This window comes from Cyphomyrmex costatus, unplaced genomic scaffold (assembly GCF_001594065.2).
Source record: "Cyphomyrmex costatus isolate MS0001 unplaced genomic scaffold, Ccosl1.0 scaffold23, whole genome shotgun sequence".
NCBI classification, from domain to species: Eukaryota; Metazoa; Arthropoda; class Insecta; order Hymenoptera; family Formicidae; genus Cyphomyrmex; species Cyphomyrmex costatus.
Genome location: NW_017276368.1, coordinates 582823 through 597993, shown reverse-complemented (window position 1 = coordinate 597993; position 15171 = coordinate 582823). Strand labels below are relative to the sequence as shown.

At 33.0% G+C, this 15171-nt stretch overlaps 1 protein-coding gene across 3 annotated transcripts in view; it reads left to right on the top strand.

Annotated features, from left to right (window-relative positions):
- The first annotated feature begins 1510 nt into the window (after nucleotides 1-1510).
- The window catches only part of LOC108773995 (rabphilin-3A), a 15651-nt gene continuing 1990 nt past the window's right edge, over nucleotides 1511-15171 (top strand). The window contains exons 1-10 of one of the 3 annotated variants that reach the window (XM_018539991.1): nucleotides 1511-1818; nucleotides 6547-6653; nucleotides 6863-7038; nucleotides 8887-9028; nucleotides 9835-10356; nucleotides 11463-12019; nucleotides 12086-12273; nucleotides 12972-13231; nucleotides 13309-13455; nucleotides 13712-14138. In XM_018539991.1, the coding sequence (XP_018395493.1) occupies nucleotides 6968-7038; nucleotides 8887-9028; nucleotides 9835-10356; nucleotides 11463-12019; nucleotides 12086-12273; nucleotides 12972-13231; nucleotides 13309-13455; nucleotides 13712-14138 (2314 nt within the window). In that variant the 5' untranslated portion in view covers nucleotides 1511-1818; nucleotides 6547-6653; nucleotides 6863-6967. Of the gene's footprint in view, nucleotides 1819-6546; nucleotides 6654-6862; nucleotides 7039-8886; nucleotides 9029-9834; nucleotides 10357-11462; nucleotides 12020-12069; nucleotides 12274-12971; nucleotides 13232-13308; nucleotides 13456-13711; nucleotides 14139-15171 lie in introns of those variants that run through there. The other 2 variants (XM_018539993.1, XM_018539992.1) reach the window with 2 other exon arrangements.

Sequence of the window (15171 nt, the reverse complement as noted above, 5' to 3'; positions counted from 1 at the left end):
TAACACCATTCTGTATAGTGTTTTTTAATTTATTTATACATTATTAACATAATAGAAAATTTTTTAATTATACGGTACTTTTTACTTAATTCATAAAATCTCACTCATTACATATCCATCAAATATGTGTTAATATAATTTTTTTATTTATTTTAAGTTATAAATAACTTAAAAATTATTTTTTCGTATCAAGAACAGTATTGACTCTTAAAGCGCCTTTCTTATATTATTAATTAAATATTAATATAAAATAAACAGAAACATTTATAAATAATTTCCCAAACCTAATTTATTACTCGGGCCATTATTTCCTGGAATGAATACACACTTCCTTTCCTCCGACAGTAGGATGATAGAAGGGACGGACACGTGGCAAAATCGGCGCATGCTTACGCGGCACGTAAAATTTTCGCTGCGTGACCTAGAATCCTGCGAGCCCATGAGAGTCAGACTTTCCCTGATCATCGACCCTCCTTCGTCCAGACTGTCGTGGCGACTACGAGGTGCGACACGTCAATATAAGTACAATATAGCACAAGGACACCTGTTTGCCTCGATCAGCGTGCAAGCCGGCAAACGTGTCATTTGTAAACGCGTTACGAACAACACACACGCACAATGGTGCAATTGTGAGGTTTACTTAGTGTGGCGTGACGTATGAGATATCCGCTTTATATTTCATTCCGTCATTCGACACAGTTACGTCAGTTCCCAGAGAACGTGAGAAAGAGAACAAAGATGAGAGAAAGAGGGAGAGAGAGAGAGAGAAAGAGAGATCCTCAAATTCAGAAAGATAGACTCTATACGATAAAAATAATCGATTATTATGTAATCAGTTACGTATCCTCCCGATAGATAAGTATATGTACATACATCTCATTTATAGCGACTTTAACAGTATTTTTCTCGCAAGTGTATTCTTTTGCACGGCGAGATGTCCGTACCATAGCGTTTTAACAAAATTCCTACCCAGTCTCACGATAGCGCTCTGTATTCTAATAAAGGCCGTCGTCGTATTCATCGCAGAATGTCCTACTTCTTGACCGCCACGCGCGCCGTTCAATTTGCACGATTATCTAGCCACGCTGATACGCTGGAAAGAGTCAGTATATACACGCGCGGGATAGTTTCAATTTATGGCAGAGTGCCGACGACAACGACGATGACGAGGCAGCATATGCCTCCATTCGCGTTTTATCTATGTTTTATCCGCGCCTGTTGCGCCCGATCCCTCTCTTTATATTAGCCCTCTCTTTTTTCTTTATTAGCCCTCCACCACCCCTCCCGTACGCCTTTCACCTGATCACCCTCTTTCACCGCCTTCTCTTCCGTATCCCTCCTTTCTCTATTCTTGACGTACGGTTTGATACATCCCTGCAGACCGTGCGGGTTCGAGGGGAGAGCTCCCGCACCCTTCCACCCAAGCCGACCTTCCACCCTCCGATGCTCTTCCCCCGCATCCCATCGCCACCGAGTGGAGTCGTGCGCGCGAGTCAGTTACTGAGGTAGTGGCAACCATATACCACAGGCCAGCAGCAGTAGCATTAGTAGCAGTAGCAGTAGTAGCAGCAGCAACACCTTGTAGTCAGCACACACTTGTCGACTGGTCAACACCACGGCAGCTCGGCATCGATCTCTAACGACTACCTGTGCGATTGTCGAGTGCCATCTAAGGGGAATTAGAAACACGGCGCCGGCAGCATGTACTAATTAACGCGACGATTAATTGACGAAGAGCACGAACTGCCAGAGCAACTGACCGCACGCGTGCGCGTCGACGTGACCAGCTGCAGCCTGTTGCAAGCGGCGAATTATGACGTGAGTCCACGGTCCTTACTCCTTTTTTTTTTTCCTCTCTACCCGTTTTGCGTATCGTGTCGATCGAGCAATCAAATCCTTCCACGTAATATTCAATCGTGTTAATATTGCGTTGTGATATATATACTAATTAGATATATTAAATGTGTAATTATATGTTAAATATTTTATCCTAGTTAATATAGTCTGGAGAATCTTGTAATTCATTCATTTTTTTATGAGAGTTTGAAGAATATTAGACCGTGTTTCTCCATCGGTCTTAATAGCATTCTAATTTTTAATATTTAAACGTGTGAGAAACGTGAACGCGCAAGTACACACACACACACACACAACTAGACGCACATTGCTATATATGTTAGACATATGGAATATATAGCTTTCGTTATTCTTGTAGCCTAACAAGCATCGATACGTTATCGATAAAGGTCCAGAACATATTTATCTATGCTCTTGATTGATAAATGCCAAGAACGTGTTTATGTAAATGCCGAATCATCCTTCGATCGATTTAACACGATACCCCTCGAAAAAAATGGCAAAATATCGTGTTATGCAAACATAATTTATGTACGCAGCAGCTTAATCGAGCGGATTAAATTACTTAATTACAAAGCTTATGCATGACGGGTGGAAAGTTACGGGGAAAGCTACGGTTGTTTTCGTTATTAATAAGCCGGCCCGTAATTACGCGCGTTCGATGTAAACGGTATATACACAATACCGATACTAGTATATTTTCATCGATTGATTGCCAACGTCAACGCAATCGCACACAATTTGACTCTTTTTTCACGGAATGAAAAGAGACCTGCCACGCGGCAGATACTAACCGTTACGGAAGTCAACAATTCGAGCATTCAAAGGAAAACTTTATCAATCATCACACACAAACTTTAATTAATATACAATACATGTCTCTCTAACTCTTTTCTTCTTACTCCGCATGTCGATGCGCTCTTTGAACTGTATTTTCCAACAGCTTTGCTCCTTTTTTTAACGCGACACGCGCTCATGGCGCGACGCATACACATCGCCGTAATAAGAAAGGTGTAAAATACTTAGAGAGAGAGAGAGAGAGAGAGAGAGAGAGAGAGAGAGAGAGAGAGAGAGAGAGAGAGAGAGAGCTGCGAGGTATGCACCATAGAAGTATCGATTCTGCGAGGCAAATATAGCTACTTTCGTTGAAAGTTCCTTTGTTCTCTTTACCGCAGTGAACCATATGATAGCGAGTAACACGCGATGAACAATGGCAGCAGATAGCAAGACGGCGCGGCGAGTTTATTGAATTTTCTGCTGAGAACTTGCATTTGTAAATGCGTGCGTACGTTCTAATTTATATATATATAGACGAGCTTTATATATAGACGAGAAAAGACGAGACATTTAAATCTATATATAGCATAAGAATCTTGATCCTTGATCCTTTTCCCATTATATCATCCTCTTTTCTTATACACTTTTAATTTAAATACTTTTAAAGAACAAATCCTCCATTTAACATATTAAGCTTTATATTTCTATTTATACTAGTTACATCGTTTGAAATGTAATACTTTGAAATGACATTAATTTTATGTGACATATATTATATTTCACTGTTTCACATTAAATTATCCAACAACGTTATGAAAGTAATTTGACCAAGATGGATTACGTTCAAATTGTACTCAAGTCAAGGGTACTAATGTATATTTTTTAAATTTATTAGCAATAGACCGTCTACATCACGCGCATACAGCGTAGAGCATATAATATAAATATGAAAGAGATTTCATTCAAACGACATAAAATCGTTATATGATATTTACCAAGATTGTAATATACTATAAAACTAATGTTGTGGTAAAAGCTATTTGAAAGTTCGTATTACTATAACATGCTATGTTATAATATACACAAAATGTATACCACAAAGAAGCCGGGTTGAGAAGCAATCATTGATTTATACAACTTTGTAAGTTGAAGAAACAAAGTTCGTGGCCTCTCATTTTTCTTGTTATAGTCATGTTACCTTGAGAAATATAATGCTACGCATTATTACCTTCGTTCTCACGTATTCCTCGCATGCCACAACACGAATAATTCTCGTTTAAAAGCCAATATTACATGTGTCGAGATACGTCAATAACATTGCAATAAGCCATTGGATGAATAAATCGTGCATATGAACCAATAAAAGTATAATTTTAATTTTATGCCAGTTTTCACATAAAATTATCTTGCATAAAAGAATTTAAAATTATTAGGAGTGTCTCCGGCCATGTTCAAAAACTGTTCGAAGACAATACAAGTCTCTTATCCCGAGCCACCAAAATCCATTTTTCGGGGATGCATAACTATTAAAATATAAAAAATTTTGAATCGAACGTTATATGTCCTGAAAGGCGGCATCGCCACGAGTAATTTGAGTCAAAAAAATTTTTAATCGGTCAAGCCGTTCTGGAAATACAAGCGGTCGAAAAGTGGTGATTTTAATGAAAAATTAAGAAACATCTCCTTCTTCTTCTCCTTCTTCTCTGTCCGCATTCAAGGCTGTATTAAAACTTTCTAACATCCCCTCTCACCTTTCACTCACACCTTCACCATCTTCGACCCACCGCACCCCCCCCCCCCCCACCAACCCTCTCTTTCGCCGTATTTCACTCTCTTTCAACACAAATTAAAAGGGCGAAGTAAGAGTCAGAAGTAAATTACATTTAAAACAATATTAAAATGTCGACACATTTAATTCTAAATTTGAAACAATAGAAATAATTACAAAAAATTACTTAAAATTAAAAACATGCTGCGCGTAACAAGTTTCGACTCCTTGATTGAGTCCTCTTCAGACTTCAAAATAATCTCTTTCGTAGATAAAATTATTATAAATAGTCAAAATGTAATATTGTTGTTGAAAAATTTGATAATTCGTAAGTTAACAAAATTTCTGTAAAAATTAATGCAACGCTATACAAAATGTCATGTGAATGTTGTAGTTTATAAGAAAGCACTTACCAAAACAATAATTAAAAAATAGATATACCTAAATTAAGTCCATGTTCACTCTTTTTCGTTATATAATATTTTTAAATCATTTTTTATATATTTGTGATATATTTGTACTCTAAAAAGTAAATGATATCCGAAAAAAATCATATCATAAAAATGAAAAGCTCAAGCCATGTTCAAAAAAGGATACTCAAAAATTTAAACCTTTTTATCTAATAATAATATATTACCATGAAAAGTAACTGATATATTATTAATTAAAGGTGCCAGTACAAAGTGAACACACATAAAGTGTATGCAACTTTCGGCCGATTTTCGATGCTCGAGCGACATTTGGACCGCGCGCGGTGAGGTGAGGGGGACAGCGGAAGGCGGAGGCGATTTGAAAATCGACCGAAAGTTGCATACACTTTATGTATGTTCACTTTGTACTGTATATATTATATAGAAAAATTGAAGCTTTTTAATTCTTTTATGTAAAATAATTTTATGTGGAAATTAAAAATATAGAGTAAAATATATAAAACAGCTAGTCTTTTTCCAATTGTACGGTTCACTTTATAATTCACTCACATACTCTCAGTAATTCCTCTTTTCACAAAATGAGAGTTTCATTGAATCGTATCATGCTACTGTTCCATCAAACGGCTCGTATGAATACCATACATCGTTTCCTTCATTTTACACGGTGAATATGCGACAATTCAAGCATCTCGCTTGTAAAAGCTATCACTGAAGTGCGATAATATCACTGTGCGGAAACATATTTCGAAACCACGTTTGTGATAGGCGATACCAGATTTCCTGTACGACTCAAAGCTCGCATCTTGTCGTACATTCCCGTTATCGTTCCTCGAATATTTCTAATTTCCCGAGTTCCAGTAGAGAACACAGGGATTACGTCGTATACCGAACAGGAAAATAAATGAGAAAACGTGGGCGTTGTAGCATCCCACGCCCAGAGAAAAATCCTTTACAACTGGATGTCGCTAGCCGGGAGAGAAGAAAGATAATAATTCACGTCATATATGTCGATATATGCGCGCACAAGCTCGGCACATTAATATTAGGAAATGACGTGATTAGACGGAATTGCTGAACTGGTTGCATTACAGTACGATAGTGTTGAAATTTCTCTTTAATTGCAAGAATCCGTAGGAAAATGATATATGCAGTAAATTTACCATTATTAAATTCATTTCAATACAAATTTCTTTATTATATACTATACGTATAATAACTTGATTATTAATACATTAATACATCTACAAGGATCGTGACAGTTTTGTTATAGCTGAAAAAGAAGAAAATATTTAAATTTCAAAGAAAAAAAGACCTCGTTTAACAACTGATATCTGTTTGCGCAAATTTCTCTATTTAACATATATTTTTCTCAAACACTTTTATCAAATTCTATTAACAAATACAAATTACGTGTCAAAGTAAAAAGTATTTAGATTAAATTAAATTGTGAATTAAAAATTATAACAAATATTTTGTACAATTATAAAAATATATATATTATATATTACATATATAACATATAAGATATATATTTTATAATTGTATTGTTATTTACATTTTACACACATATACCATATGTTATGTATATAAATTTAATATTAATGCTATAAGTTAAAATTTAAAATAAATGTTATGAAATGTACACGTGCAAATTAGTCTTGTACACTCTTACTCGAGATCTAAATTAAGTTTATAGAAGAAACGATCTTACAGCGGAACCCGCTAAGTGCTAGTTCAATTTGCCTCGGGGAAAACAGTTTTCATGTGGCTTCCGGATGCTGTGGTACTTTTCTATAAACGATATATTAATCAAATTAAAGGTTAGTGATTTAATTTTTCCATTCTATTCAAGTTAAAATTGTAATTCTTATATCTTCCTACAGCATAAAGCAAATATTAAATGCTAATTTTTTTATAAATATAAATATTGAATATAAATAGTAAATATATATAAGATGTCACGAGCAATAAGCAAATAAGTGACATTTATATTTACATATTAATAGATTGCATATATTTATTGTTACAGATAGACTGATCCTGCACGAAGAAAAAAAAGAAGAGAGAAAGAAAAAAGAGAAGAAAAAGAAAGAAGAGCAAAGAGTGCGTTGCAGACGAAATAACTTGTAGTGAAATGGATGAACCAATGACACGAGGTGGTAGATGGGTTTGCCCAAATGATCGGCAATTGGCGTTACGAGCAAAGTGAGTTTTAACAGTAATTTGCAGCTAAAGTAAATATCAATGTTTAAATAATAACACTAACTAAAACTATTTTCCTATATTCAGATAATGAATAAATGTAGAAAAATCTTCTTCCATACAAAAGAGTTAAGTGGACTTCGAATAGATTATAGAATTGTTAAAAATAAAAGTTATATTTTCTTATAAAAGCTTTAATATCAATTAAAAACAATGTTTTAAAATCTCGATATATTTGATTTTTAACGAATATTAAAACTATAAAGCAATAAAGAAACATTTTTAAATTAGATAAATGTTTTATGATATTTAATACAATTTAATATGTTTTTAGAGTGTTATGATCTTCAATATCTCTATTCTCATTATCTTTGCAAATTTCAAAATTTTTGTAGACAGAAATTAAAAGCATTTTTTAAAAAGCTTTACCACAAATTCATACATATTTATATAAAAATATTACATTTTTTAACTGTAAATATCGTGCAATATGCATCGCTGCCGTGCGTAATGCATGATATAGCAACATTTTCAATATCATAATATGACCGTATACCTATATGTGACACAAAATAACAATCAGAATAAATATTTGTAGTTGTATGATATGCAATATATTGCAAAATATTATAAAAAATTGTTTATATATGATACAATTTTTATTCAATAATATACATCCAACAATATTCGACACATTAAAAAAGAAATGCTGAATCTTTTCGACATAATATTTTTATAATAAAAATAATTAAACAAGAGCATAAAATTAGTTAAAAGAAAAATATAAAATAAATAGGCATAACAGATTTTCTGCTTCTGCAATATTTTGTCTTTGATATATAAATATACTATACATATACATATAAGTATTACTCAACTTATATAAATTTTTTCCATCTTTCTTTAAAAGAGTGAAATAATGAAATCCTCTTCATTACAAGCAAATAGTAATTTTATCTTAAATTATATTCACAAAGTCATTTATTATAAACTCTTTTTAAAAATTTTTCGAAGAAACGTAATTAAAAAATTTTAATTTCAAACGATCATCGTGTAATTAGTTTGGTATGCCAATATTTACCATTTATGAAACTTTCAGTTTCGAATTTAATTATTTAATATTTGTAAATTATTTTATATTTTTTGTTAGGGCTACATTTTTCTTTCATTGGCTTTTAATACTTTTATTAATAACATCCCTTTAAATAAGTTTTGATTTATATTTAGTAATCAACTTTGCAAAATTAAAAAAAATAATTCTGTTAGTAATTATAATATACGATACACATAGTATTTATAGTTTATTCCATTGAAAATTTAATTTTACAAAATATTTTTATATACGAATTTGATGTAAAACTTCTCAAACTTTTTATTTTTATGATTTTAATATTCGTAAATATAAGAATAGGAATTAAAAAAAAATACATTATAATTTTGAAAATTTCTGTATGTAGTATAGAGTTATAAAAAATATTAAATTAAAGTATATAACTTTTATCTGAAGTATTTTTTTTAGTATACTTTAAAGTTTTTTACCGATATTCACTTAAAAATCAAATAAGTAGTTTGTTTCAATGAATAGTTTCAATCTCTAACAAAAAGGCACTTATAAAAGTAACAAATTTTTTATTTTTGTCTATTAATATATCCAAAATTTATTTATATTTACAATATCAACGATAATATTTCTTTTATTTAATTCTTTACTAGATGCTTATCTTCTATTATTTTAAAGAATACGTTCGTAAAAGTCAACGAAATATCTTTATTTTTATTTATTTACAAATAAAAATTAGAAAATTTTTAAATAAAATACATATAATAAATTGTGCTTAATTTGGCACACAGATTGCGAACAGGATGGTCTGTAAAAACAGGATCATTCGAATCTCATGGATGGGGACAGTATCCAAATTCCTGCACGAGCAATTCCAATCGTTGCGGACAATCTTACTTGCTCACTGATGATGAACGGAAAGCTATTATTCAGGTAAATTCCACACTACAGCAATACATTTTAGCTTCTCTCTCCTTCCAATTTTTTATTATAAAATTTCAATATAAAAAAAGTAAAATCAAGATTCTCTCTAACAAGACAGTACACATGTGTTTTCTCACAATAGAAATATGATATTATTTAAAAAAAATGGTTACGTTTATTCCTTAATTAGAGATTAAAACATTCAAATGTTCCTTGTATAACATTTAAAGTAACAAATAATAAAATCATATAACTTACATCCATATTTAATAGCTAAAAATATAGGCAGTATAGAATATGCAATACATTAAAAAATGCCTATATATATAGTTCCTAAATTATTTATATAAGTATTGAATAATTTTAAAGCTTTTTTCCCTGTAGACAGAAGTATCCCTTGTACTATAACCACACTCTATTTGACTCACTTAATTATGCAACTTTTATCCTTCTAGCTTTCCTGAGAAACTACGTGGAAGATTAAACGGAATTTCATACAGGGGATTAAAATTTATTCATTAAAAAATATCATCTCGCTGTATTTGAGTTTTCATATTACAGATACAGAAAAATGCATTTAAATCGGTTTATTCGTAACAATACACACACAATATTTTACAATATTTACAGCAAAGAGAAAATCGAAGAATTTAATTCAATGATGACACAATACAATTTTTTAAAAACTCTTAAATATAAATAAATTATAAAATTAATAAAATAAAAGTAATTTTTTCAAGAAAATTGGTCGATGTGTCTTTTAATCAATCTTATCGAAATTAAGTCGATTTCAATCTCCAAGCTATTTTTCACAGGTGATACAAAGGGCCGAGGCTCTGGATCTATCGGAACAGGAGCGAGTCGGTAGACTCGTCGAAAGGTTGGAGAACATGAAACGAAACGTTTGCATCGTAACATCAACCAGATCAAACGAGAGACGCAGCTGTGGACGTCGATGCTCCAGTGGAGCTCGATGTGTCTGTTCGTGCGCACTCTGCGGCGAAAAGTTCGGTGCGGTGTTAGGGGCGAGCGCGAATCTCTGCAAGGATTGCCGCAAGTACATCTGCGAGAAATGCGGCATTGAGGCCACTAAACTTAATCCATCAAAAGGAAACGACGACGGAAATGATGAAGTAGTTACTTCATCGCGCAGTTCGTTACGCGTCGTAAGATTTGCTCAGGAGAGAACAGGTGTTCAAAAAATCGTTCAAAGATCCCATGGTAATGCGCAAAAGCAATTTCTCTGCCGAATTTGTGCCGAGACTAGAGAGATGTGGAAGAAAAGCGGTGCTTGGTTCTTCAAAGGCATGCCGAAGTATATTCTACCGGAGAAGAAGGTATGTGGAGAAATACCAGGATAAAAGTTCTGAAGAAGATAAAAAAGATTTTTATACCACTATACTATAACTCTAAGTTTGATAAGACATTTGAATTAAATACAGTATTCGACAAAATATTTTAATTATTTTTTAATATATCTTAGTTTTTTATATATCTTATCTTTTAATATATATCAGTGTTAACTGAAAATTGATTCCCGTTATGAAAGAATGTAATTTATTTTTAATACGAGAAAAATCCCGCATTTTTTAATTAAATTCATAAAACTGAAATTCCACGAATAACTCACTCTATAAAAGCTGGAAAACTGTATAATTAAATCTACAACGTGATTCAATTATGTAGTTTCTCTCGTTATCTATATTTTGAAAATGTTTTTTTAGAAATTCCACGTTTAAAATATTTTTACTCTTTTTTCTCGTCTAAAAAAGTTTAAAAATTATTAAATAGCAAGTCTTTCTAAATTATTTTAAAATATCTTTTAAAGTTGCATGTTCACGTTAGAACTGATTTAAGATAAGCAAAAATGGTTAAAAAATAACAAAAACAATTAGAGATCTATATTTAATTTAATCTACATTTAATTCCTCTATCTATCTAAAAATCTACATTTAATTCCTATCTACCTATTAAATAAAATTAAATCATCGTATATTGTTGATGCAGAGATTAGTGAAACACACATTATTGCAATGACACATTTTTAAGTATGTAGTAGAATAGAAGTAAACAATATATGACAATCGAATTTTAATAATCTTCTCTGCAGTATGCATATATTATATATATATATATATATAAACACAAATGTATACCAACAAAAATGATTATTAAAATTCAATGGTTATATATTTAATTCTATTAATCCTATTACATGCTTTAAAAAAAAGAAGTGTCATTATAATACGTTTCTCATAATGTATAAACATATACATATATACATACAATATATTATATATTAGGATACGTATTTTTTTTAAAAGACTGACAGCAGTAGAACCAAGTTTATTATGATTATTAGTGTCATTAGTATTGATAGAAAATAAAAAACAGTTTTTCTTTGCAATTATACAACATGTAATAGTATAAAATTTTTACATAGGAGCGAGGATGGTGTCGACCTGGTCATAGAACGTCGACATGGACGATAGGTGGTCCATGCAGATCCGTGGACTCAACCGATGCTCAGGATTCCTCATCCGATGACGATGTAACACGACGACTTGCAGTAGCCCGCGGTCATTCACCTACAAATCTATCAAGCAATCGTGAAAGCACCCCCACCAAGCTGACAATTTCGAGTCCTGCAACTAGTACATCATCATCGAAAAGCCCTCGAGGAAGGCCAAATGGTTTGTCCCCTTCGGGCTATCGCGATGATGCAAGTTCGGACAGGCTGGACAAGTCCTGCCTTTCGATTGCGTCTCAATGTAGTAGAATTTCGCCCACGGGCTCAATCAGCACCCCTCGCTCAAGGGCAAGCGGCAAAAGTTCGAACGAATTGCAAGTGGAGCAACGCGTGTCGTTCGAAGATATTCTCGTAGACGATGAGAAAGCTAATGAGGCGGACGATGATGAGGAAGAAGACACCGAGGAGAACCGCAAAGACGCTTCCACGTCACTAGATCGATCGAAGGGCTCTCAGGTACAATCTCTCAGGTAAGATAAGGATAATAACGAACGGGATAGAGGTTTGAACTCATGCAAAGAATCGCCATTCCACAGACTAAAAGCACCCACGATAGCGACGACACCGACCACACCAGTCGAACGATTCCAGACTGTGGGAAAGATACTCCAAGAGAGGAACGCGGAACGAGACACGAGCAGATCCTGCTCGGATCAGGACAGCTCTTCCAGCACTCGCAGCAACAGCCAAGTCAAGATGCAAAGAACTCCGGAATATCCACGAGGTCAATAAAAACGTCTTACAATTAGAAACGGTAAAAAAAAAACTGCACAATTATTGGACAGAACACAATTATAAGTGAAAAGTAGATCGATAAAAATAAATCAAATAAGAGAAAGAATCCTATTTTCAGTCGAAATGAGAATATTTTATTAAGTACCTTCGATCAAAAATAGGGTTCTTTCTCTTTACAAGAATAAAACTAGTCGTCATTCATAATTTAAAAACATAAATGTCTTATTAATATAATTTTCGTTGTCAAATAAAATTTTTGTTATTAATCATTAATCCTTTTCTTAAATAGAATATTATATGATCTCACAGAAAAAGAGAAATACCATTTCTAGAATATACTCGATCGTATAGCATTCCTCGTTAAACATTAAAATTTGTTTTAACAAGGGAGAATCTACAGACATAAATAATTAATTATGAATAATTAAAAAGGAGTTTTAATAAACTGACAAATGTAGTAACAAAAAATTAAATAAATTTTATGTTTGTGTGAAGTTTACATAGCAAGTCATTGTTGAAATTTGAAACATTAATAAAAACGAATCCAAAATTTAATAAGGAAAAGTGAAGAAAAGACCATAAAAAAATACAGTAATAAAGAACCAATAATTTTGCAGTTCAGTCTAATTTAAAGAAAATAAAAGAAAAAAGACATACTAAATTACCAAAATATGGAAATCGAAATAGAAACGGGACAAGATTATGGGACTCTCGAAGTCTCCTTGCGATACGACCCGGCAGATCAGTGCCTCCAATGCAAAGTGGAACGTGCACGTCGTCTAAGGCCCATGGATATCCAAGGTCTCGCCGATCCCTTTTGCAAGCTGAACATACTGCCCGTCGGGAAAGCATCGACGAGCAGACGACTGCGAACAAAGACGGTACACAAGACACGCGATCCCGAGTTCAACGAGACGGTGAATTTCTACGGAACAACGGAAACCGATGTAAAAATCAATATTATAACACATGGATGTTAATCCGATCGCAAATAATTACATGCTAGAAATTTCTTTCACGTTAGATCTCGATCAGCAAGGCATTGCACATTCTAATAATCCAGGACGATCCCTCAGGTCAAGACTTTCTGGGAGAGGCGAGATTTCCCCTACACGAATTGCTACCATATCAAACGAAACATTACAAGACATCTCTGCAAGCTCATTATCCAGTATGTGGAATACAGAAATATGCTTTATATAATTAAACCTGTCAAATTTAATTTAATTCAAATTACTTATAATAAACTTAACTTAATTCAATATGACGAACAAACGAAGATAAGCGGGTTATTTTATCATTTAGAATAAATATTAATTATTCATACAATAGAATGTTTATATTCTATTATATGATAAAATGTATAATAAAATGTATGAAGTAAATATTTTTATCGACACATTGCAGAATCAATTGTTCTATTGTAGGTGGACAACGAAGAGGAAACCTGGGGTATGTGTTCAAGCGGTCGCGGGCAGATTCAGATAAGCCTGAGCTATTGCACGCGTCGACGTGCGCTACTGGTTACAGTGCACCGTGCTACGAATCTCTTGCCCATGGACAGCAACGGGTTTTCTGACCCATTTGTCAAATTAGCACTCGTCGAGGATGCGACCGACAATCATCGACAGCAACGGTTCCTAGATTACTCGGCCGCTCGCGCTACTGCCAGAAAGCTGACCGGAAAGAAGATGGCCGGCCGCGGCTCGCAGAGCACGAGCATCAAGAGGAAGACATTGAATCCAGAGTGGAACGAAGAGTTCGTTTTTGCGACTCGCTTGACGGAGTTAATGAAGTTGACACTATGCCTGACCGTGTGGGACAAGGACTTCGGCAAGAGTAACGACTATCTAGGTACATATCTTTTTTAAATTCTAAGCGGATGTTAAAACAAAATAGAACAATTGAAGGGATGTTAAAAGTTTACGGTCCTAAAAAACAAAGACAAAAGAATTGACAATCTATGTGCAAAAATAATTTTGCCGTCCCAGAAGTGTGCACACATAGTTATTTCTATGTTAGGAATCGACTAAAAAAAGAAGAGGAAGAATCATTCTACATAATTATAAACCGTACCATTTCTAGTTTAATTCTTAGAATCAGGAGAAAATAAAAAGTAAATTAAACCAAAATTAAAGTCAATCTACCATTGGTAGGAATAAGTAAAATATAAGTAAAGTTAATATTCGTATATATATTTGAACAATAAAGATAATTTCAAGATAAAGACGCTGCCGACATTCAAGAAATTGTGATTTCATCGTATGTGTCCAAGTATAATTTAATAAATTTCGATTTCATGTTTTTGGTTTGACTGTATATAAATAAATAATTTTTATGATTGTATCCATTTTTATAATCGTGACTAAAAATGGGTATGTTAAGTTAGCACCCCAACTATAGTACTCAGGAGTTCTGATTAGAGTTCTCAATTCCTTTTGGCTAGACGAAGAGTTCCCTATAGTTAATAACAAGAGTTCTGCTCAATAAACATTCTTTTTACATTTTCTAAAAATGGGGTGCTAACTTTTTATCGAATTTCGAGGTGGAATAGTTCTGAGCGGCTTAATAGCTTCAATTTGCGATTGCCTAGAGTTCCTGATATGTAAAAAAAAAGTTTCGAATAATAAAAAAAAAATTAAAAATGTTTGAAAAATTAATTTTTAGATACAATAGTTCTGATGATAATTCCTGCTCCTTTTTGACGATACGAAGAGTTCTCTATGATTTATAATGACATATACGCTTAATAATCATTTTTTAATAATTTTTTTAAAATGGGGTGCTAACTTTTTAACGAAATTCAAGGTCGCATAGTTCTGATCAGCTTAACAGAACTATTTTGTGAATACCTAGAGTTCTTGATACATAAAAAACATTTTTGAAA